The 23680-nt window shown below is 41.1% G+C and overlaps 1 protein-coding gene across 6 annotated transcripts in view; it reads right to left on the bottom strand.

Moving 5' to 3' along the window:
- CNOT10 (CCR4-NOT transcription complex subunit 10) overlaps positions 1 to 23680 on the bottom strand; it is a 62699-nt gene that overhangs the window by 16682 nt on the left and 22337 nt on the right. For 5 of the 6 annotated variants that reach the window (XM_031940437.1, XM_031940439.1, XM_031940442.1 and 2 more), the window contains 9 exons: positions 23173 to 23318; positions 21835 to 21921; positions 21390 to 21473; positions 18935 to 19052; positions 16761 to 16910; positions 15467 to 15669; positions 13221 to 13342; positions 12355 to 12531; positions 8701 to 8781 (listed from right to left, as the gene is read on the bottom strand). In XM_031940437.1, the coding sequence (XP_031796297.1) occupies positions 8701 to 8781; positions 12355 to 12531; positions 13221 to 13342; positions 15467 to 15669; positions 16761 to 16910; positions 18935 to 19052; positions 21390 to 21473; positions 21835 to 21921; positions 23173 to 23318 (1168 nt within the window). The remainder of the gene's footprint in view (positions 1 to 8700; positions 8782 to 12354; positions 12532 to 13220; positions 13343 to 15466; positions 15670 to 16760; positions 16911 to 18934; positions 19053 to 21389; positions 21474 to 21834; positions 21922 to 23172; positions 23319 to 23680) is intronic. The other variant, XM_031940438.1, reaches the window with a different exon arrangement.

Genomic DNA, 23680 nt, shown 5'->3' with positions numbered 1-23680 from the left:
TCTTGTGTCCTTGCTATAAAAATGCTTCTATTAAAACTTTCTTTTTAACAGACTTCTCTCTGCTCACTTTACCCTACTCCCTCTCTCTTCCCATCCCCAGCCAACTACTCTACTTCTCCTCCACTCTCTTGTCCCAAGAGCACAGACCTCTTTTTTTTTTTCCTTTCTCATTCTCATTCTCTTGGTTTCTAGGGTTTTCTCTGTAGCTGACTCTTTGCAATCTGAAATCTGACCTGTCGGATCCTTTAAAATGAAGTGGCAGTGGAGGGTGAGGTTGGGGAAAAATTGTTGAGGACAAACTTTAAGAAGTTTCTGCATTTGGGATTTTTCCATCTTTCTCTTGGCCAGACCCTCAAAGTATGTTGCACTGGCTAAAGCCTGATTTGGGCAGAATGTGAGCTCTCTCCAGGAGACAAGGAGCTAGCCTAATTTATCTTTTCTTCATCCAAGCACTGTGCTCTGTGCATAGCAGGCACCTAATACACATTTTTCTGTCAACTCCTGCTCTTGGTGAGATTCTTCCACTTCACAAAAATAGCTCTTTTGAGATTGCTCAAAGCCCAAATCTTTTCAGGATGTTTGCTAAAGGGCTTCTTGCTGAGAAAGCAGATTGTTGTTTTTTGTTTTTCTCTTTAGGGATGAAATATGAATGCTGTTGGACAAGTCTCATGTCAAGCATGCTGTGGGACGCCCGGTCTGAACTCTTCTGACAATTGGTGGGCCACTCTAGCTTCAAATTTCTAGCAACTGTCAAGCCCACTTTGAGTCCAGAAGTCAGTCATGTAATTTGTAGCAGGGCCTGAGACTGGTTTATTTCTCTTTCCCAGGAAGCTCATATGTTCATTATAACAAGGAGGTAAAGAAGCTCTGTTTTCCTGTTTTCTACCCTGGCTTTTCCAGGTTAAGATGTCACATCTAATTGCAGCAGTGACAAAAGTTCTAACAGAAAAAAACTTAGTGAAGTTAGTGAAGTTTGTTTTCTTTCCAATTTGAAATCTTCACCTAATAACAAATGGTTAAGATTTTGATTAAAATTCAAATTCACACCTACAAAGTGATCTCTTCCCCCTGCACGCATTCTCCAAGCTACATTTGCTCTTCCTCTCTCCCAGTTCCTCCTCCCAGAAGAAACAGCTTCTCCCTTTGTTTTCTACTTCACCCCCATCTCACGTAAGAGAAATAAACAGCCCACTTAAAGCTCCTCACCCAAGTTTGTGTAAATCTGGTAGTTATCTACTTTCACTACAAACATATATGGCCTAATTTCCTGAGACCACTGTAGAAAACACTGATTTTGATGACTACCACTCAAAATACTGTTCCTCCTGCCCACCCCCCAACCCCAAACTCCATCTCCGAGTCACTGTCCAATCTGTTTTACCAAATACTCAAGAGATCTGACAGTTCATTAGACCGGAAGAATTGTGCCACAAGGGAAAAGACAAGCTTCTTCCTCCCCACCCCCCCAAGGATTTGACCAAACTCCACAGGCCCCCTACATACAGAGTCCCAGGCCCCCGGAGGCTCTGGATTCTGGTGATTTGGACTAGAGAGAAGGAGGAAAAAAAACCTTCTTTCAAACCACCAATCACACCAAACAACCTGTTGGATAAGACTGGGAAAGGTTGCCAACCCACACATTCTGTAGTTAACTAGCAGACTGTCTTTCAGGCCTGGCAGGTCCAAAAGTGCTCCACCTGAGCTGATTCACATCTTGTCACATTCCTCATCCCCAAAGAGCTCACGTTCCCACAGATTCACAACCACTTTGTGAAAAGTCACCCCCAAGGTTAATTCCCATTTCCCTTGATTTGTCCAGAACGGCAAACTGGCAAACACCTGAAACAGGATCAGAATCCAGGTGTTCCCAATTCTCAATTCAGCCTCTTAGTTTATCCAGCTACAAGGACTGAAACATGTCAGATTACATCAAGTCCAGCTACTGGCTGCAGATTAAGCATTCCTACTACACAACAAACTAACATTTCGGCAGCAAATAAAATATGGCTAGTCAGAAATCACAGAGAGTTCAAAATGCTTCTCAAATTCATCATGCCGCTTTCCATTAAATGTTGATTTCTCAAGAGACTTTAGACTAAACTCTTCTCCCCTCCCCTAATTATACGAAGTTAAGTTGGGGTCTTCCTCTGCCTCATCTTCTAAGGTCTCAATCTCAAGGAAAAATCACCGTGGTGTCCCTGCCCTAGGAGTTTTCTGTCTATATGACATTTGCTTATTCTGTGCAGGTTTGAGTCCACAGAGTCAGCGTGTACTATTCCTCATACTAATGTAAATTCTTCATCACAACTTGCTAGTCAAATGGACCAGGAACATCTCTGTGTACAGGGCCAAGCACTAGTAAATCTTGTTGAAAAGTTACTGCTGGAGCTGTTCTGCTGTTGAATATACAGACATAGTGGTTAGTAAATTACCCCCATTGGATTATGTGGCGTGGAATTTTTATACTAGGAACAGCAGCAAGTCAGAATTCACAGGAATATAATTTTCTTCAATACATTTAAAAATAATTTTCAAACATATTTAGAGCATAACTCATTTATCTTTAAATCACTATTTAAAAAACAAAACAAAACAATGGATCACAAAAGTATTTACTAACTTTAATGGAAAAGAATTTGCTCTACATACTTTAGGTTCCTAAAAAAACTAATGAATTATTCTGTGTCTAACTGATGATGTCTAGGGAGTAGACTTTGCAGGCCTGGGATCAACAAGGAATATTTTTTTATTTCCTCCTGCATGCATTTTTTTTTTTTCATTTTTTTCTGCCTATATTTTTGTAGCAAATGACAAATTTTAAAAGTTCCTTTTTCTTGGGATGTTTTTCAGCTTTAATTTAGTACCCTTTCGAGTACTTTCATCCCCACCAGCCCGTGTCATGTTCCACTTCTTTCCACAAGTACACACAATTTCTACTCACCCCTAACAGCAAACTTCATGAGTTTTAGGAAATGAGAGTTCCACTAAAGTTTCAACTTCAAAGCAAATGAAAAAATCAGTGCATCAAAGTCTCGTTCATTATTGACTAAAAGGAACTGGAAAACAAATTAAGTTCCTAGAGACTACAACTGAATGAACTTGTGAATTTCTTAACCATCAGGGGCCTTATAGTATTTTTGTATCAGCACTCAAAAACCTGATGATTTTAGATTCAGCACAGTATCATACAAGATATCACATTATCATACAAGAAAATTCACAGGGCTAAAACAAGGAACACCTTTATTAAAATACTTTTAAAAATTAAAACACTTAATCTTAATGCAAACTGTAACAAAATTAAATATTTACTCAGTCATTTACTGCATCACTACGCTACTTGCTTTAATAAAGTATTGGAGATATGAATAAAATTCATCTAGAATTGATGCTGAATTAAAAGTTTGTGGGAATACACACAATTTTAAGCTTGCAACTTACTGTACTCATTACCGTGTAAGTATTCGAAGGGAAGAGCAAGAGGATGTTTTTCTGTTAAAACACAAGATCATTTTTCTCCCACTGCCTTTTCTCCATTTGTCACAACTGACAGGCAAAGGAAACAATTTCTTACCGATTACTGGTAGCTAAGATCTAACTTTTTTTCCTCAATTTCGTAAGGGAAAAATAATTTGAGACTTCAGCTTTAAAGCCTTAGATACATTTTAAGAATAGTCATAATTCTTAATATTTTATCTACTTGTAGCACTCATTTAAATTAAGGCTCAAAGATTTTTTTTAACCCCAATTTTCTGAATAAAATACGTGATATCTCAACTTTTATTTATTATTTTTTTTAATGGCTTTTTATTGACAAAACATATGCATGGGTAATTTTTCAACAATGACCTTTGCAAAACCTTCTATTCCAACTTTTCACCCCTTCCCTTCACCCCCTCCCCCAGATGGCAGGTAGTCCCGTACATGTTAAATATGTTAAAGTATATGTTAAATACAATATATGTATATATATTTATACACTCAACTTTTTTTTGGTTAAAAAAAAATCTTTATATATAGCTTAACTATGAGGTGGAAGTAGGGCTCATTCTTTGGCCCTTCATTTTAGCACAAGTAAGAGGAAGCTCACAATTCAAGTACATAATTTATCTGAGACATTCTCCTAATTTTTAGATATATCTTTTTTTATTAGTCAAAAAAGAATTTAACTGTTTTAATAAATAATATAACAAAGTCTTTTTGTTTTGCCTACATTCTAAAAACACTCTTATAATATACTAAATACATATTTATATACATTTTAATATATTTACTACATAGTATATCTTAAATTTTAATATATAATAATATAATGAAGTCTTGTGTTTACCTACATTCTGAAAGCACTTCTACAATATTTTAAATATATAAATATGATGCCCATACACACATATGCCAACATGTCAATGCAAATTTAGTCCTGTTTCTCTTATGAACAAATATACAAAAAGAACACATTTAAGAGGATGTCACAAGAAATGGCCATTAGAACCATCATAATAAGTTACTGCATATTAGTTATGCTAGAAAAAGGAAATGGCTTACATGATGGTTGCTTTGGGCATTAGAGTTCAAGGGGTCAAACCTAACAGCCTACAGAAGCAGCTATCCATTCTCATTCATATCTCCCTTCCCAGCGAATTCAAAGGAGGAGGTCCCAAGAAAGTATCAAGTTGAAATGAGCCCATCCCTCTGACAGAATCTTTACAGAAACGTCCTCCCGATTCTTCTCGGTGGCCTAGCCCACAGACCCTCACCGGCCCTCTCTCTCTAAGGCACTCCTTTTATGGCTCTGAAAACAATGACAGCACCACTCTGCTTCCCATCCCTTCCCCAGCCCATTTGTCTCCACAACGCTGTCACAACTGCCTGCTTCTGCAGCTCCTGAAGCCCATTCCATCTTGTTCCACTTCCTTTGGTCCATCTGCTCCACACAATAAAAGCTTAATATACACTAGCTAACTAATTTTTAACAATTCATTGTAGTGAACCTGGAATTCCCTCATGGAAATTCTGTAGTTCTGTACTATTCCAAAAGGTACTTCTTTCTGGGACAAAAGGAAGTCACTCCCTCATCCCAGAAATCATTATTCCTACTTTCAGGACACAGAAAAAATAGCTGACTAAACAAGAAAGGAACAAGCATTCAAGAGAAGAAATATTCCTTCCTACAGCACTTCTCTTAAAAGCTACTCTCAGGAGATAAATAATCACACTAATTTCAGGTTCATCTGTTCAGGTTCATAATGGAAAAAAAAATATGGAATGACTAAAGCAAACCAAAAATCCAGACTTTTTCATTCCCTCAAATCAATTTATTCATAAATCCATTAACTGAAAATCACAACATTTTTATTACAAAATTCCCCTGGCAAACACAAGGAAAACAAGTGACTTCCCCAATAATATTTCAAACCACGAGTAAATACTAGGAAAGCAGGTCTTTCTTGGGTGCATTAGTGTCAAAGCTGTGACATTTCCCTCAAAACTTCCCTTCTTTTCTTTTTAGTGTTCACTGAGGTTTCTTGATTTGACAACAATTCCACTCTTTAAAAGAATTAACTAGATAAGGTGACTTCAGTTTCTGCAGGGAGAGCCCAGCGCAGTGCTAGCCTGTGCCTGCTCCTTATTTGAGCCCACATCCTTGGGCTGGATTTAGCTCCTCAGACCCTAACAAACCCAGTTTTGTACAGAACTTGGGAATCTGTTGCATTTATGGAAGCATTTCACATGAGAAAGTTGCAAGCTGTTTTTCTTGCTTTGAACTTTCAGTGATGATCAGCCCCTCCAGACAGCATTTTGGGGGCCATCTCAAAGTTAACACCCCATGTAGCATCCAAAAGATAGAACTGAAAACATTATAGCTTAATTCAAGAACATAATGTTGAAAACACAATTTTAAAACTCAAAAAGCAAGCTTCCTTCTGGGAGTCAAAGGTTAGAAAGACATTTAGGTTCAGCTTTCCTGCTTATAAGCGAAGAACAACAAAGGTGAACTCTCCCTTAAGACAACAGGACACAGAGGGTAAGAATCCAAGATTCACAGGATATTATTGACAGCTCAAGTGGGAAATTACTGTGCACTTTGACAGAAATAAAATAAAACCAAAGAAAGAGTAAAAGACCCAAGGCCAACATGCTTTAGCTGTTTTGACAAATGCTCCTAAACCCTCCTTGGCTTATTGGACTGAGGAGAGCCTGGAGCCCGACCATGGATTGCATTAGCCAACACTTCTCCCTTCTCGTCCCCACCTCATACAGAATAAGAGGTGAGGTGCAAGGAAATACATTTCAAAGCAATGTAACTCCAAACTACATAGTAGTTTGTAATAGTAATAAAAAATAATATTTGACTATAAGTGAAAGCTCTTTCAACTGCCTAATTTCTTGCCTTTGTCTTAATCCCATGGTAATCTCAACAAATAGACTGTGACAACTTTTCTTGCACAACCATAAAAAATATGTCTAAATTCATACTAACGTTTAACCCACTATCTTGGAACAAATGGTGACTAATTTTTACAATTATTAAATGGGAACATTTTTTAAAATTTTAAGGATTTCAATGCAATTTGGTACACATATCTTCTATACAGATGATGATGTGAGCTCCTTGCTATTTGAGAATTTCCTTTCATTTAACAAATTTACAACAAGCTGCCATATTGTTCAGTAGGTATTCAGAGAATGGGAAGGGAATAAGCATTTAGAGAGAGTACCATGTGCCTGCCAGGCATTGTACTATGCACTTTGACCTCATTTGAGTCTCACAATAACCTACAGAATCCCCAAGTTAAAGAAAGTGGGAAAAACATAGATTAAGTAACTTGCCTATAATCTGAGGCCCTTACTGTACTGGACTAGTACTATATCTACTACACCTGCCTCAACTAGAGGTAATTGATTTTCTCAGGAAATGAAGGCTAGCAAACATTTTTTGAATTCCTGCATTCAGAGAGCACAGATAACAATTTTGATAAAAATATTTATGCTTCTAGTATTTTATTATAAGAAAAGAAGAAAAGCTTTATGAGTCACAACTACTGAACTTAAAACTACTTGGATTTGTAGGAAGGGCCAAATTCAATAATGATTTATTCAGAACATAATCAACATTATAAGTTCCCCAAAGACTTGTCTCCATAGGAAAAAGATCCACTGAATCATGTTAAAGATATTCATCCAGCAAAAAACAATTAAAATTTTTGAAGAAAATTAACATTTGTACATCATTAAAAAACAAAACAAAACAAAAACAAGCCATTTTCCACGTCTTGATTGCATTAAAGAGCATTTAATTTTTCATCAGTGAAATATGCAGTTACTTTTCTTTCTTTCCACCTTGTGAAACTTTTAAATTCTGTGACTAAGCATAATTTCATGACAGTATTGTTTGTCAATTCTACTGCATAACTAATAAACAGGCCCAGTCAACAATTGCTAATTATGTACAAAAAATGCTAACACTCATCAGATCTCTCCTTCTTTCCATACCTGACATGCTTGGACTGTCAGACAAAATAAAACCTTTTAAATGCTGTAATGAGATTACATATGGCCATGGGACTATATCCTACAGATATCAAAAATAGAAGGCTCCGACTATACTTACCAAAATACTCACAGTAGCACTTTGGAGCAAAGAATTAATAACAAATTAGGTGCCCATTGGCTGGAAAATGGTTAAATACATTGTGGTATGTGAATGTAATGAACTACTACTGGGTCATTGGATATGAAATATAAGAATTCAGAGTATAAGACTTATATGAATTGATGACACAGAGCAAAAGAAACAAAACTTGGAAAACAATATGAGACGACAACAATACAAATCCAAACAAAAAATAAAAAACAACCCAATAAAATGGAACTGTCAAACAAAGTCTGATCCCTAAGAAAAACTGAATACCTTTCTCCCTTCATTGCAGAAGTGGGGGTCGGAGGGTGTAGAATGTTTCCTAGACCTTCTGACAGTCAGTGTGTTAGATGTGTGACATTAAAAAGTTCAGCATAGTTTCTGAGTGACTAACCATTCTATTAATAATGCTAGCATTTTTATTAATAAAAGGGTCAACAATACTCACAAATACCAAATATGGCAGTGAGCTTATATATGCCTGAGTTTATATGCTTTCCCCTGCAAGAGTAGATTCTGAAGATAGTAACCCACTCTGATTGGTTAACAATCAGAGAATGAACATTACAATGAGAGGTGAACCTATTCTGAGGAAGGACTTGAGATACAAATTTGATTATGCTCATTACTTCTAAATTATCCCCAACCTAGGGCAACATAATCAAAGAATTTATTCTCACCCAAATCAGTAGATCACCACTGGCTTCTCCACCTTAAGATTACATTTCTTTTAAGGTTGATTGGGGTCTGACCAAGAATGAGAGTAGAAATTTAACCATCAGAGACTAAACTTTGAAAGGAGGATTTTAGAAAACAGGGGAGCTCTGGATCTCCCCAAATCACTGGTTATTAATAATCATTTTCTCAAATGGTTTTGCTTTTTTGTCTTCAAAAATGAACATGATTTGAAATCAAATGGCATTAATTAATTTCCGAATGGAATGTCACATCAATATTTTCTCTCACATCATATAGATAATTTAATACTGAGCAAGCTTATGAAAATAACTGAGTTGTTTACTTTGGCTCTAAATTTAAAACAATTTTATTTTAGCACTTACCTTAAGTTTTCTAATTCTTGTTTTCTGAGAGGAGAGGACGGTGGAGCTGGGATGAATTTATCTCCATCATGACTTTTACTGCTGAAAAAAAAAAAAATCTTATTACTTATACAAATTAACCAATAAATCTTTTGTTTTCCATATCATCCCTCACATACTATATACTTAGTAATAGTGATTCCCTTGTGTTATAAAAAGAATTAAATGATAACTGCTTAATGATTTGCTCCTATTACCATTTAATTACTGAGCTATTTCACATCAATTCTTACTTATGAGAAAATTATCAAGCAGATGATCCTTATTTTTTAAATATAAGTAAAAAGATATAATTCCATCGGTGAAAAGAGGGAAGAAATAGAAAGTAGAGGAAAGATGGAGAAAAGAAAAGGAAGAAGGCTTACATAGCACCGACTACTATGTACCAAATACTGTGCTAAGTATTTACAAATACTATCTAAAGACCACTGACCTCTTAATCAAATACTAGTATTACTAAACCAGCTCTTTAGAAAATGTGGACCGGAAGTTTATTTAAAGAGAAGGTAAGAGAAAATAAAATCACTGGTAATTAACTCCAGATCATTTGGGAGTTAAAACTGAGATAATATAGTGTATATCAAGGGACAGTCAGGTGATGTAGTGCCCAGAGCACTGGGCTTGCAGACAGGAAGAACTCTCTTCTCGACCTGAGACATTTCCTACCTGTCTGACCCTGGGCCAGTCACTTCACCCTGCCTGCCTTGGTTCCTCATCTGTAAAATGAGCTGGACAAAGAAATGGCCAACCAGTCCAGTATCTTTGTCAAGAAATTCCCATATCAAACGGGTCATGAAGTTGGACACAACTGAAAATGGCCGAACTACCAACATCAAACACTTTGCAAGCCACAAAAGTAATAAACTACCTCAGACATTTATGGAGTTTAAATTTGCTGAGAGGCAAAATCAGAAAGACTTCCAGAGTTTAAATATACCTCATCTCAACAGCTACAAATTCAAAGCACATTTTTCGAAAGCCGCGGCTCTCTCCTGGGCCCTAGATTTCACATCCCATTGCCCCTTCTCTTTCACCCAAAGTTCTGACCATTCCTCCTCAAGCTGACCTTCCTCCTCCTCCAACATCTAAAAAGTATGAATGGGAACAGCCATCCTTATTGTCCTGTATCTCTACCCTCTCCACCTCAGCTCTGAGGGCTCCTGGTGGGAGGTTTCAGGATGGGCCCTAAAGGAGTCCCTTGTGCTTTCCCTTCAACACCAGCCATATGCTGCCCAATGCCTCAGAAAGTGTGGATACCACGGGAGGTTGCACCAGGAAAAATGTGGGCACAAAGAAGGGGAAGAAAGATTGGGCAAGGCTTTGGGCAAGGCCCAGATATCCTGCTATTAAGAGCCTTCTCTCCTAATCCTAAATTCTCAGATTCTTTGAGTCTACTTAGAAGGAGGAAAATTTGTGCCTTCTCAAGGGCATAAAATCCCATCTAAATCCTTCCTCAGCTCCTGCGCAGCCCTTTTCCACACCTGGAAGCAGACAGGCATCTGCCCCCCAGGACCTTCCCCCAAGATTTTCTCAGGTCAGTGACCCCACAGGACAATGCAGTGAAGGCGTGTACACCTTCGCAGAAAGGTCACTGATGGACTCCACTGCTCTCCTGGTGTAAATGAGGCTGAGCTTTACATCGGCCTCCCCACAGAAATATGTCCTTCCTCTTACAATGGTTACACAGAGAGACAAGTTTACTAAGTGCTCATGGAAACCACGGGACCTCCCTCTGAATCACCACCCAGCTGTGCCCAGACTCTGAGGCCCCCAGTTTTTATTCTTGAAATGTCCTCTCTCCTTCATCCCCAGGGGAGTTATCAAGTGTTCTGCATTGGCCATTCCCTCCAATTTCTCCCAACTCATCCTTTATCTTTCACTTGGTGGTCCCTGTCACCACTTCAAACCTGAAATTGCCCGCCTGCCCCCAGGCAACATGAGAGCTTTTCCATTGAACTTTCTTTTGTCCATTGATTCTCACTAGACTCACACACCAGAGCTGCTTCAGACCCTTCTCTTTCCTCTGAACTCCACCATTAAGTTCAATTTCCCTTCCTCCCCCCATTCTCTGCTCCCCATCCTTGAGCCCAAGTACTCACTTTGCTTCTGCAACTCCCAGGGCAGCCCCATAACCAGTCTGCCAACCTGCATCTTGCCCCAGACCAATCTATCCTGCCTAAAATGTGGCTCTTATCACATCACTCACTCTCTTAAGACTGTCTACAGCAACCACTTGACCCTGAACGCTCCCTCCCACTACTCCCCTACACAAACCACAAACCGTTTCTTACCTACCCCCACCCCACCCTTACACCCTTACTTATGCTATTTCCTTCAGCTCCAATTCCCCCCACCCCCTGCATCGATCATCTCGAATATGTCTCCTCTTCTGGAATGCCTTCTCTAGCCACTGGGACTCTTCCCCTCCTCTAGACTCTGTTCTGAGTCAGTACTGCTGATACTGAAAAGTAATCTGCAAGCCTTAAGGAGCTACATAAATGCGCACTATTATGCTATAGTGAGGTAGAGACTTTCCTTCTGAGAACTGCCAAGTACGCCATGTCAGCTGGTAGGGTGGACCTAGGAGGCAGAAGGGGGCTTGGCCTCTGAGGCTGTTTGATCTTTCCTTAGGATACAGCACTAATTCTGGTGTCTCCCTTCTCCAGATCCTACACAGTGCTGAGTGGGATAGACATGGGGTAATCCCAGAGGAGAGGGAATATAAAGGGACAGCTTTGCCATAGGCGAAGGAGAAGGATGCGGAGAGAAGTAGAGAGAGTCAGAGAAGCAGAGACACACCTTCTCTTGCTTCCCCTGCTGAGATTATCAATAAAGAAAGGCTGTTTGGCACTTTAACACCGGTCTCGTCTCCATGTCTATCTGGGGAGGACTGGTATATATGGCCCTGGCAATCGGTAGCCTTGGGGTAGATTACAGCAAGGGAAACTTAAAAGGAGCCCTGGAGAGGTTATCTTTTTAAAGTTGTCATTTTAAAGTTTCACTTTGTTTTATTTTTCAGCTAGAGTGGGCTGCCTGAGTGGAAAGGAAGGGTTCTCATTTACATGCAGCACAGTTCCTAGCACAAAACCAAACAAATAGAAGATACTTGATTTTTTTCAACTGAAAAGTTTTATTTTTAATATTCTTAATTATTGCTTAATAATTGCTGAGGCAATTGGGGTTAAGTGACTTGCCTAGTTTGAGACCAGATTTGCACTCAAGTCCTCCTGACTTCAGGGCTGGTGAATATTCTTAATTCTTAAAGAATGTATTTATATTCAATTAATATCTTTATGATACAAATATTAAGAAAAATAGCTATTTCATCATAAACATACTCTGCTCCTTTGGTTTACCGTTAATCTTAAAAAAAGCTTAAATCTGCTAAATGTTTTTGTATCTTTAACAGAAGCGGCCAGGGTATAATGAATAGAGAACCAGACTCTTGAGCCAGGGAGCCATGAGACTGAGTTCTGAAACAAATGGACTATGGTTAATCATTTTACCACTTGCTGATCGAGGCAACTCCCTAAGACCATTAGGTGGAGCGATGATACTGATTTGCTGACCGGGAGGGGGCATTTCCTCATTTGGGAAATCCCAGGGCTGGATTACCTGCAAGTCTCCTGACTTTCTGTGTTTTCTGCACTCCCACCCAACTGGCTGCTTGTTTTTGCCCCATTCTCCTGCTTTGGTTCCTGTTGGTCTTCTGGTAACAGCAGCAAGGCGTTCCTGAGACAAATGGCCGCAAACTCCATACTGGCTACAGGAATAGCGGAGGACTGGCCGTCACTTAAAAGAACAAAAGCAAACAGATGAAATGAAAAGTCAATAAGAAATTTGTTTATGGAGGTGGGTGCTAATTATCATTTTTTAAATGTCTTGTTCTACTAGTAATAGAAGTGAAGTCACTGATAATTTTAATCAGTACATTAAAATCCATAGACAGCCTTTCACCTAAGAAGCTTTGAAAGACTGCTTGAAGCCTCCAGCTGCTAGCTCTGTCACCAGAGAAATATGGGAAACTAGCTGGAATATTTATAGAGAATGTGGTCCTTGAATTTTTGAAAGACCATAAATTGAGAAATCCCTCTGGCAGCTAAAGATTTCCAAGCTATTTTGGACACTTATGTATACCAGTAACTAAACAGTCTCTGCTGGGCCCTTTAAGCTACAAATTATCTTATTTAAATATTCTACCCCAGAGAAAGAAGCTTCTAAACAAAAGCCTGAGTGATGGACGGCCAAGTACACATCACACATCCCTCGCCGCCCTCTCTTGGAGAGACAAGGTAAGTGCACAGAGGCGACCAAGGCCAATTTCTTCCACACCATCATGGAGGTTTTGTTTGGAAAGTAATATAAGGCTAGCTACAAGAGAGTCCCTTCTATGACTTAGGCCATTAAATTCAAAGAAAAGCAAACTCCCATATGCAAAACAAAATAAACAAGATGAGGGGGCCACCCTGCCCCGTACTTACTTATAAACCGCATTCTGTATGGACTGGGACGCCAGGACTATCTTTCGATGATAGCCTTGACCCACAATGGACTGTACAATCCCCTTTTTGCTCGGAAGACCTTTAGTCTCCTGTTCTGAGGTCTACAAAACATACAAGGAAAGTTTTCAAGGAGCCTCATGATCACAGTAATAGAATAAAGACAAGGAGATCCATTTCAAACTCATTTTAATTTTCTCAAAGTCTCAAACCTCCCCAAAACATCTCAGGAAGATAAATGGGGGAAGGCAGGGAGAGAGTACCTCTCTTCCTCTCCCTTGTACCAGGGAAAAGGACAGAGAAAGATATCTGCAATGAAGACCAATGGAAAGTGCACCCAAGTCTTTCTGAGATTTGGTGATGTCACTGAGGAGACTGTTAATTTGCTGCAGGAAGCATTTCACTTTATGGAAATGGGTCACAGAATTGAAGGAAAAAACAGTGACAAACGAGTAATGTGGAGGGGCTCACAGAAGAGGAACAGACCTGAACAACTATGGCCTAAAGCAAAAGGATCTCAGGCGTCCAAGACAAAAGCCCACAGGTCAGCAACTGTGCAGAGCATTGTCCAATGAGAACTCCTCGGACATTCACTGTGCCCCGGGAGAGGGAGTCTCCATGTGTGGGAGACTGCTTGTGTATGTGAGGAGGGACAGGGCAGGGAAGGTGCCCAAAGTAGGCTCCCAACTCTCAAGCTCTGGCTTTCAGGGCAGCAGAACCATACATGATCTAAGAATCTGAGTTGGGCATCTGAGGCAACGCTTTCTGTAAAGAATGTGCCTTGGCATATTATAACAATTCACTGCCCTTATTCATCTGTTTTAGAAGTTCCTATTTCCCCAAATTAAAATTTTTAAAGCATGAGCTGGTAAAAAGTAATTTGTGTTTGAATGCCCTTATTTAATTGATATCCAGAAAAGATAGATATCTTTCCCAGGATCCCACAGATTATGCCAGAAGCAGAGTTTGAACTTGAATCCCCTGACTCCCACATCCAAGCCCCTTCCCTCTCTACCATTCTTCCTTTTAACATACTATTTTTGCTGGACCCAATGAAAGGCATCTGACAGAGAGGATCGGGGTTCAAATTTCCCCTTAATCTGGGTGCTCTTTCTCTGTGGAACCCTAATCAAGGTGCCAACATTTAAGTCTTGGTCTGCAAAAGGGGGGGGAGGGGGTTTGGATCCAATGATATTGGGGGAAAAAAAAGCCATCCACAACTTATAAACCTCATTTTGTATGGACTGGGATGCAAGGAAAGTTTAAATCCACAACTGTTTCCACTTAAGAAGAATCTGCTGGAGGGAGGCCTTACAACAAGACTTTGATTCCACATTAAACAAAAATTTAAAAGATAAAATTCTACAAGATACAGAACAGGGGATTTCCAGATGTGCTTTAACAATTTTCTCCTTGTACATCTTGTAGAATTTGACATTCGACATTTAAAAGATCTCCTCAAAGGTCAGGTCAGGAGCTCTCCTGGAGACCCTCAGCTGGCAGCAGCTCAGTTTGGGAGGCTCCCCAGAAGAGGGGCTTGCCACGGCTGTGACCACTGCAACGCAACTCTCACTTCTCCCAACTCCAGTCAGGTTCTGCCAGAGGCAAGTGCATAACAGCATTCTGCAATCCTCCTTCCCTGGAGGCCACCAGAGAGACAGGCTCTGTCTCTTGCCCTTTCTGAAAAACCTTTATTTTTTCCTAGTGGAAATAAATTTCTTTGTTTATCTAACCCCACTTATTCACTAGGAATAGGGAAGCTGATTCACTAGCTATCTGCCTATATCTCTAAAGCAGGAACCTCCATAGTGACTCTGGGGCCCATGAGACTAATCACACTAAGACATTCTAATTTTTAACACAGTAAATAGCTATAGATATAACCCGCCACAACTAAAGCTGCAGGGAGGGAAGGAAGGAGGCCCTCTGTGATTTTTAGAGTATAAAAAGGGGCCTGGTCTAAGATTACAATTGCTGCACTCCCACTGGCCAGAATAGGCACCTTCTAGGCGCCTCCTGGGACTACTCCCACTCTCTCTGGAAGGGCTTTAGTCAATGATTCCTTTTAAAAATGGCTAATGTCCTGTGTCTACACACCCAGGTTTTAGCAATCTCTACATACAACAACTCCCCAACAGGAAGTGAAAGGAGAAAGGAGGAAGACGGCCTGGTCGTCAAGCGGTGACTGTGGGCCGACCCAGGGCAGGGCCGGCAGGCCAGCGACTCACCCCCTTGTTGGCAGCGATGCAGCACTCGGCCAGCCTCAGCCAAAGGCGGGCATTGGAATGATAAACCTGGACGGCTTCGATCAGGCACTCGAAAGCAGCCAGGGGCCGCCCGATGTGCAGCAGCTGAATGCCACAGTTGTACAGGAGCTCATAGCGCTTATTGGTCAGCAGGGTGCACATGGGTCTCCCTGAGAATTTCTTCCCTGGTAACAAGAAGATCTTCATGAAGCCTCATCCTTGTTTCACACTCACTGCACACACCATCCCCACTCCCACCCCCAGCGCATCTCAGCGGAAATCTCAACATCGCCCCTCAGGGGCCAGAACCCACAGGCCAGACTCCAAGGAGCCAGAGAGTCCCTGAGCCAGGCCTGATGTCGCCTCGCACCCTGACAGCTACACGGAGTGCGTGGCCACCTCAGCACCTCCTCCTGAGAAGACCAGGACTCTGAGTCCCAGCTCCGGGGCTCAGGCCCCAGGAGGGTCACTGGCAGCGACTGGGCTTCAAGTACAACAAAAGTACACGCACATACCCACAAACACATGCACAAGCACACACACACACACAAGCCCTCACTTCATGAAAAGGGGACACAAGGGTTGACTTTTATCAACTTGTTAGTGAGGTGACACCTTTCTAATTTTAAATTCCATAGCTTGTAAATGCTGTTGAACAAAATAGAAACAAAAATCAAGGCAATGTATCTTCACATCCCTTATCTCAGTTGAGGCAGCTGAGCAGCCCAGTGATAATGTCAATCAGGAAGATGAGAGCTAAAATTTGGTCTCAGATACTTACTAGCTGTGTACCCTAATCCACTGGCTGCCTCAGTTTCCTCATTTGTAAAAGGGGATAATAACAGCACCTGCCTTCCAAAGTTGTTGTGAGGAGCAAATGAGACTATATTCACAGTGTCTGCCACACAACAGGCACTTGAAGTTAGAGATCCTCGTGCTCTTTACCTTATTTTTATCATTTTTAAAACTTGTCCTGAATTTACAGTACCAAAAAAACCCAAACTCTTCCATAAACAAAGTAGAACAGAAAAAGGGACAAAAATGAAATGGCTACTATGTACATCAAATTTTTTTCCCCTTGAAAAAAGATAATAAGTTCAATATCCAACTTTCAATGTTGTCCCGATTGTCCACAAATTCTTGTATTTTCTTTTATGTTTTACAAAAAGTCCTTCCTTTTTTTTTTTTTTTAAATTATTATTCTGAAATGAACCCGATCGGGCACTCCTCAGGTTAGCTTTGGTAACCCTACCCGGTTGGCTAAAAGGACACTTACCCGGGTCTGTGCTGCCTGCTCCAAGCTGGGCACAGACATTATCATTTTCTTGGAGAGCCTTCTTAAAATAGAAAATCCCCAAATTGTGCTTGCCCATGGCAAAATGAATGCAGCCCAGATTGTTCCAGAACATGCACCTTAAGCATTCACCTGAAAATTAAAAAACAAAACAAAACAAAAGCACATCAAAGTACAGGAGGCCAGAACACTACCTTCTAATGGAGGAACCCCCCACCCTCCCACTGACGGAGCACTCAGAGCAGGGACACAAAGCCAGGCTACTGCAGGGACCCCCAAGGGGCCACTTTCCTGGGCTGGTCCTCAGTGAGCAGAGCCAAGGACCATCAACGGGCCCCTCGCCAAACCTCTGCATCCCTTGTGCTTGGCTTGACCAGCCTTCAGGCTGTGCTGAGGCTGTCGAGGAGAGAGCAGGGAGCCACTCTTCTTAGAGGGCAAGAGCCCGCCTGTTCCCTGGTACTGTCCAAGCTGAGTCAGCCCTGGACAGGCAGGACCCAGGGAAGCCCTTGCAGCCTCCTCATGCAGTTCTGACCCAACATGGCCATGAAGGAGAGCCCTGAGAGACAGAGGTCAGCCCCTCTGCTACGCGAGGCCTTGGCGCCGTGTCAAATCACACTGTGCTATCTAGGCCAAGGAAGAGGTCCAAGGCCCCTGACAGTTAAAATATCAATGACCCAACAAAGGCGTGCGTGCATGCGTGTGTGTGTGTGAATGTGAGTTTCCCCACAGAATTCCTACTATAAAACCCCACAAGCTGGCAAGCTCCCCAAGAGCAGGGAGCGGGGGGAGGAGGTAGGGTGACCCTCAGACTAAGACTGATGCTGGAGGAGGGGGGAGGGAGTTCTCTCGCCTCCTACCAAGCTCTTGTCATGCTACTGCTCTAATGTCAACCAATATCTTGCAGAGGTGCTGGAGGCCGATCCTCTGTGAGCGTCGCCCAGCACACTCTCTTCCCTAATGCTTTCTCTACATGCACGACATGGCCTGGCTGAGCTTAGAGATGGCCATTGTCAAAGCAGGCACTGAAAAAAATTTATACATGTCAGGATTTGATAACTGACTTGCATCTATACCAAATATGACTGACTGCATTTGAAAGCAAATTTCTGGTTTGTCAGTGATTTTAAATTACTCATTTTATTTTTCTAATTGCCCTGAAAAAGTAAAACTAAACTATGCTGAAAAGTGACTACTAACGACTAGAAGGGATATTTATGAAATTCCACCTTTTTGGAAGAAAATGTTTGCAATTCATTTATACTATATACCACCAACTATTTTTTAAAACTCAAAATAATTTAAAATAAAAATCCCTATTTCAAACACAATAGTTTGGAAGTGTTATAAGTGTAACTATGGATCAGTTAATTATTCACCTGTAAAATATATACTTCAGCCTCAATACTCACAAGGCTGTAGGAAGTCATTATTATTTTAATTATCCCCCCCCCCCATTTCTTGAGATTATAAACAATGTGTCATATCTGATGACAGAGTTCACATCCCCCAGAATAGAAATTCACAACTGGACCAGTGTGAGACAGACCGATGGCCTAGATTGCAGACTTTACTTCTGTTCGCATCCCTCTGCCCTGTATTATACAAACACACCCTCAAGTTATTGTCTATTATAACAGGTTTTTTTTTTTAGAAGGATTTTCAAAGACAAAAACTTTTTCAATTTTGGCTCCTCTAGGAATCACTGAGGACACAGCTAGGTGGTTCAGTGCCTAGAGCACTGGTCTGGTGTCAGAAGTCCTGACTTCAAATCTGGCCCCAAACACTCACTAACTGGGTCTGTGGACAAATCATTCAATCTCTTTTTGCCTTCATCCACTGGAGGAGGAAATGGCAAACCAGGTCAAGACCTCTGCCAAAAAAGCCCCATGGACAGTCTGGTCTACAGGGTCAAGAAGAGCTGGACACAATTGAATGAGTGAACAACAAGGAGTTAGAAGTCAGTGTGCAATAAACTGAAATCACAAGAGTTTGGGAAAAGGCAAAGTAGAGATTCCACATGGTATTACCACTATGAGACACCATTAAAATTATCCATTTAGAAATTATTCTCAAGAGGTGTTTGTGAACAGAAGACATAGGAAGAGGAGGAAGAGATAAAGAATATACATTATTCAAATTTCATGATTTTCTTTTACCTGTTTTCATGAATCCTGGATGTTCAGCAATGTTGGCACTATTTAACAATTTCACTGCTTTTCGATAATTGCCCCTTAAATATTCAAAATTGCTTTTAAGAAACAAAGAAGGAGCAGACTGTAAAAAAACATAAGTTATAACTTAAAGAGGTAATGATACTGAGTTCAGATTTGCATTACTCTACTAACAATTTAGCAATGAACCAATATAATTATGGCATAATCAACAGAAACTACTGTTTGTTGCTTGGTATTTTAATATCTGATCTCTAAGTCTCTTGTTCCTACAGGAAATTGTCAAAAATAAATAAAAAACACAACTGTCAACAACAGAGCAAACAATCAAAAATTCACTTTAATAATACACGGTTTTCATTTGTTACATCACTAAATTGAGACTAACAAGTATTTCAATCACTTACTGCAGAGACTGACAATTCATGTAATTCTAAACAAACTTGAATTAAATACTTTTCCAAGTCAATGGAGGCAAAGTTAGCAGTATGTATGTAGTCAACATTTATTACACACCCACAATGTGCCAAACCCTGGGAACACACTCACAGCTAGCCCCGTCCTTAGAAAATGTGTAACTGAATTGGGCAGTAGAGGGGGAAATAACAGCAAAATGTGTGGAGTGCAAAGGAGAATTTCAAAGGATATAAGCTCTGAGGAGGAAGAAGGAAAGATGATATCCAGATGTGTGTTTTGGGTGTGCCTGACTATTGGAGTTTACTGTCACACCACACAAGACGACAAAAACGGGGAGTTACCATGTGCCCTTAAAAGAGAGCCACATGGATGAAATCACAGATTCACTAGAGAGAGAGAGAGAGGGAAAGAGAGAGAGGGAAAGAGAGAGAGAGAAAGAGAATGTGTGTGTGTATGTATGTATTGAGAAAAGAAAGCTATTTTTAAAGAAATGACACTCTCCTAAGGAAGGGTAAGTTGTAATTGTACAGAACTCAAGCAATTCCGCAATTTTTAGAAAGACCTAACAAAAAGAATATGCCTAAAAGTCACCATGTAGCAAGTTGCTGCACTGTTGCTGTGGGGCTAAAAACTGGTTACTGCCCTGTTCCAAGAAAACAAAGGCTTCCCCCTCAAACCCTGTAATCACAGCCTTCTCCTCTTCCTATAATTTCTCCTCATAGTATCTCCTATAGTTCAACTTACTTGTAATCTATTTAAAACAAACATTCACCCAGAGCAAACCCTAGGCGTTGAGTAACCCAAGAAGGGAATCCCAGGCCCAATCTCAAAAGTTACTAAGACTTAAACATTTCTCAATCCATCTGGCTTTTCAAGCAGCCATTCCATAGCCTGGCTCCCTTTTCTGCCACAAATGCTCATTTATTTAATACACTTCAGTTACAATGGGGTAAGCAGACTAGTGCTACTCATAGATATAATTAATCCTGATCACTAAGGAAGTCCACCTTTTCTGACCCAACTCCAGATCTACCTCTGGGTTTGGGCAAAGCCTGATCTCTTCCTGCAGCCCCTTTCCCTCGCTCATTCACTCCAGATTTCCAGGTCTCAACATCCCCTTTCCTCCAGCCACACAACTAAGATGAGTTTTTCTTGTTCCATCCCTCCCTGAATTTTCAGAAGCCAGTCCAAAGCATGAGATGGTTTCCCATTTCTGGATGCTTCTAAGAGTCATCCAGGTGGAGAGGGGCCAAATTTCAGGGCTTGCAGTCTCAGGTACAGTGCCTTGTAGTAGACACATATTGCAGTGAATCTGAACAACAGATCAACATAAATCTCAGCCCATCCAAAACACAAATACACTTCAGTTACAATGGGGTAAGCAGACTAGTGCTACTCATAAATATAATTAAAAAGGAAGATTCTATTTATTTTCTGCTAATGTGCTTAGTTCTATTCTACTCCATGATGGGGATTTTATGTAAGATGAAAATTTTCATTTTGCATGGTATATATAGTTTGCTACTGCTCTGAGATAGCCCAGCAGACAGCCAGAGGGTTGGCTATGGAGTATACAAGATCTGGGTTCAAGTTCTAATATCGCCCAGATTGCTTATAGGATTCTGGGTGAGTCACTTGACTTCACTTTCCATATGAGGTGCTGGACTGGGAGATGGATTTCCTTGTAAGGAGTTCCCAGCACCACTGAGTGCAAAAAAAGAAAAGGCTAAATTTACAATCAGTTATTTTTAAACGTTATTATTAACGAGTACTTTAAAGAAGTGGTTTAAATTGAATTTTTGACCTCTATGAAACAAACAAAAAAAAAAAAAATCAAAGTCCCGATTAAAAAACCCCCACTAAGTAGAACACCTCTCAATGTCAGCTTATTAAAAAAAAAAACATAAGTGAAGCACCTCTCAATGTCAGCTTAGATATTTTCTCTAAGAAAAGGAAGGTAAGTATATATACAGCATGCCCTTACGTGAAAAAAAATAAAAAATAAAAACTGCCAGATACTTACATTTCCAGCTGTATTCATGACAGACTTAATTTCCCTTTTGCAAGCTTTCAGGGACTTCATTTGGATATAGGCTCTCACTTTATACTGCAGTTGGAGGGAAAATTTTTTACATGAGAACTACAGTGAATGTAAACATCACAAAACAGTGTTCAACTTTCGGGAATGAAGGCTGTGCTGATGCTCTAGCCTTTGCCCTTACTTCTTCCTCCCTTTCTCCCCCCATTTCCACCGCTGCCGGGCTGGGGGACATAACCACTAAAAATGCCTCTTTGTTAGTGACAATTGAAGTGAAACAGAGTTATGTCTATAAATCAACCACAAAATTAAGTAATACCCTGCAAGGGTAAAGACAGATGTTTAGAGATTGCTTCCTGTTTTCAACTTCCCGCCTCTATCACCAGGCTGACTACACAGTATGTAGACTTCAACTCTGATATCAGCTCACCTGGTGAATTTTAGACTTTGCAGCTTCTATTAAGGCTCCACTTTCAGCTTTATGATTTGATCCCTCTTTGCCGGTAGTGTTTCCTGACTGCACACACACACACACACACAAAATCAAAGAAACAAAGCAAACCAGTATTTAATCAATGAGGCTTTAATTCCTTTCATTTTAAATAAAAATGTTTTAAAATGCTGAAAAATAAACGCTCCCAGGAAATCCAAGCTGCTTTTGCTGCCCAGACCACTGCAGTACCAAGACCTTGGATGGAAATCACTTTGCTATCTCCTCTTTGGTAAGCAAACTAGAGCAAGATATTTATTTACGAGCAAAAGGCACCTCTTCCTCACCTACTGCTTGTGCACAATCTTCTAATAAATGAGAGGAAGCCAAAGCCAAGCTCACCCAGTCCTGACCACATCCTGATGCCAGGATGTCTTGAGCTTGGCCTTCTGGATCACTGACAGCTCAACACATACAAATACAACTCACCACCTTTCCTCCTCTAACTTGCCAATCACTATGGAGGGCATCCCGCTCCTGCCCCTTAGTCCCTCAGCCACGCTATTGCCCAGGCCTGTCCATTTGTGCTCTCTCATACCCTTGAGTACACTCCCCTGTCCCTCTGGCACCGCCGGAGCAGAACCTTGTCACCTCTAGGCTGGATTACTGCCCTGACCTGCTCAGGCTAGAGTCTCTCCCCAGCCCAATCCATCCTCTATCAGCCACTGAAAGGATTTTTTCTAAAGCACAGGTCTGGAGGGCCCCCCCCCCCCCCACATAAACTCCTGTGTCTCCCCACTGCCTCCAGGAACAAATACAAAATGCTCTGCTCGGCCTCTAAAGCCCCTCTACTTTGGCCCTTCCTAGTCTCCCCACATCTTGATGCCCAACACACAAGTTTTGATGCAGGGATGGGGACTCCTGACTTTCTCCTGCTGGAAGGCTTTCGCTCCTCCTCTTCAGGATTCCTTCAAGCACTTTTCCCTAAAGCCTTCCTCAATCCCTTTGGATTCCTCCACTCCTTTCTGTGGGCTGCTTCCCAATTTCCTGGTATGGAGCTTGTCTGCACATCTTTAATGTGTCATCATGACGATGACAAGTAACATTTACATGGCGCTGTCTCACCTGACCTTCCCCTGGCCAATGGGGTGCTCTTGTCACTCCCACCCAGCAGTCAGTGGCTAGCCCAGGCTAGACCTGACCTCGGCCCTAGCTGGCTCCTCCATCTTTTCTCCTCTCTCCAAAGCTGGACCGGGCCTGATGCTAAGTTTGACTGACACACTGACTGTGAGAATGGGCACTTCCCTCCCTCTCCCCAAGCCTGGAGCCCAGGCTTACCTCATTGTTTTTGCCGTTTTTGTTATTACTGCCCTGGGAGATCATTTTTTCTAGGACAGCGAGGAGATGCAGCGCTTTCTCGGCTTGGTAAGTTAGAATGTAGAGATCCACAAGCAGGAAGCACACGGCCTGGGCAAACTTCTCTTCTGGGTAGGGCAAAAGAAAGGCGTCAAGGCGACAAATGCTGGGAAGGTGCCCCCCGACCCCCTGCTTAGAGGTACAGGATCCCAGGGCACAGCCTTGGGGGGAGCTCCTCAGAAGCCCACCCCACCCAGAGCACAGCCCCAGAACTACTGCAGGGGAGGGGGCACACCAGAAAGGTGCTGAACCCCTACTCCAGATCGAAGAATGCTGGACAAGGAAGCCCCAGGTTTTACACTGGTATTCAGAAAGGTGGAGTTTATGAAGCTTCTTTTCTATATGGAATTGCTAATACCATCCATTTCTTTCTTTAAAAAAATTTTATTTTAATTTCTTTTTAAATTTAGTATTTTATCTTTCCCTCATT

The sequence above is a fragment of the Sarcophilus harrisii genome, chromosome 5 (assembly GCF_902635505.1).
Source record: "Sarcophilus harrisii chromosome 5, mSarHar1.11, whole genome shotgun sequence".
NCBI lineage: Eukaryota > Metazoa > Chordata > Mammalia > Dasyuromorphia > Dasyuridae > Sarcophilus > Sarcophilus harrisii.
The sequence above is the reverse complement of the archived record's forward strand: the minus strand, read 5'-3'. Positions and strand labels throughout refer to the sequence as shown.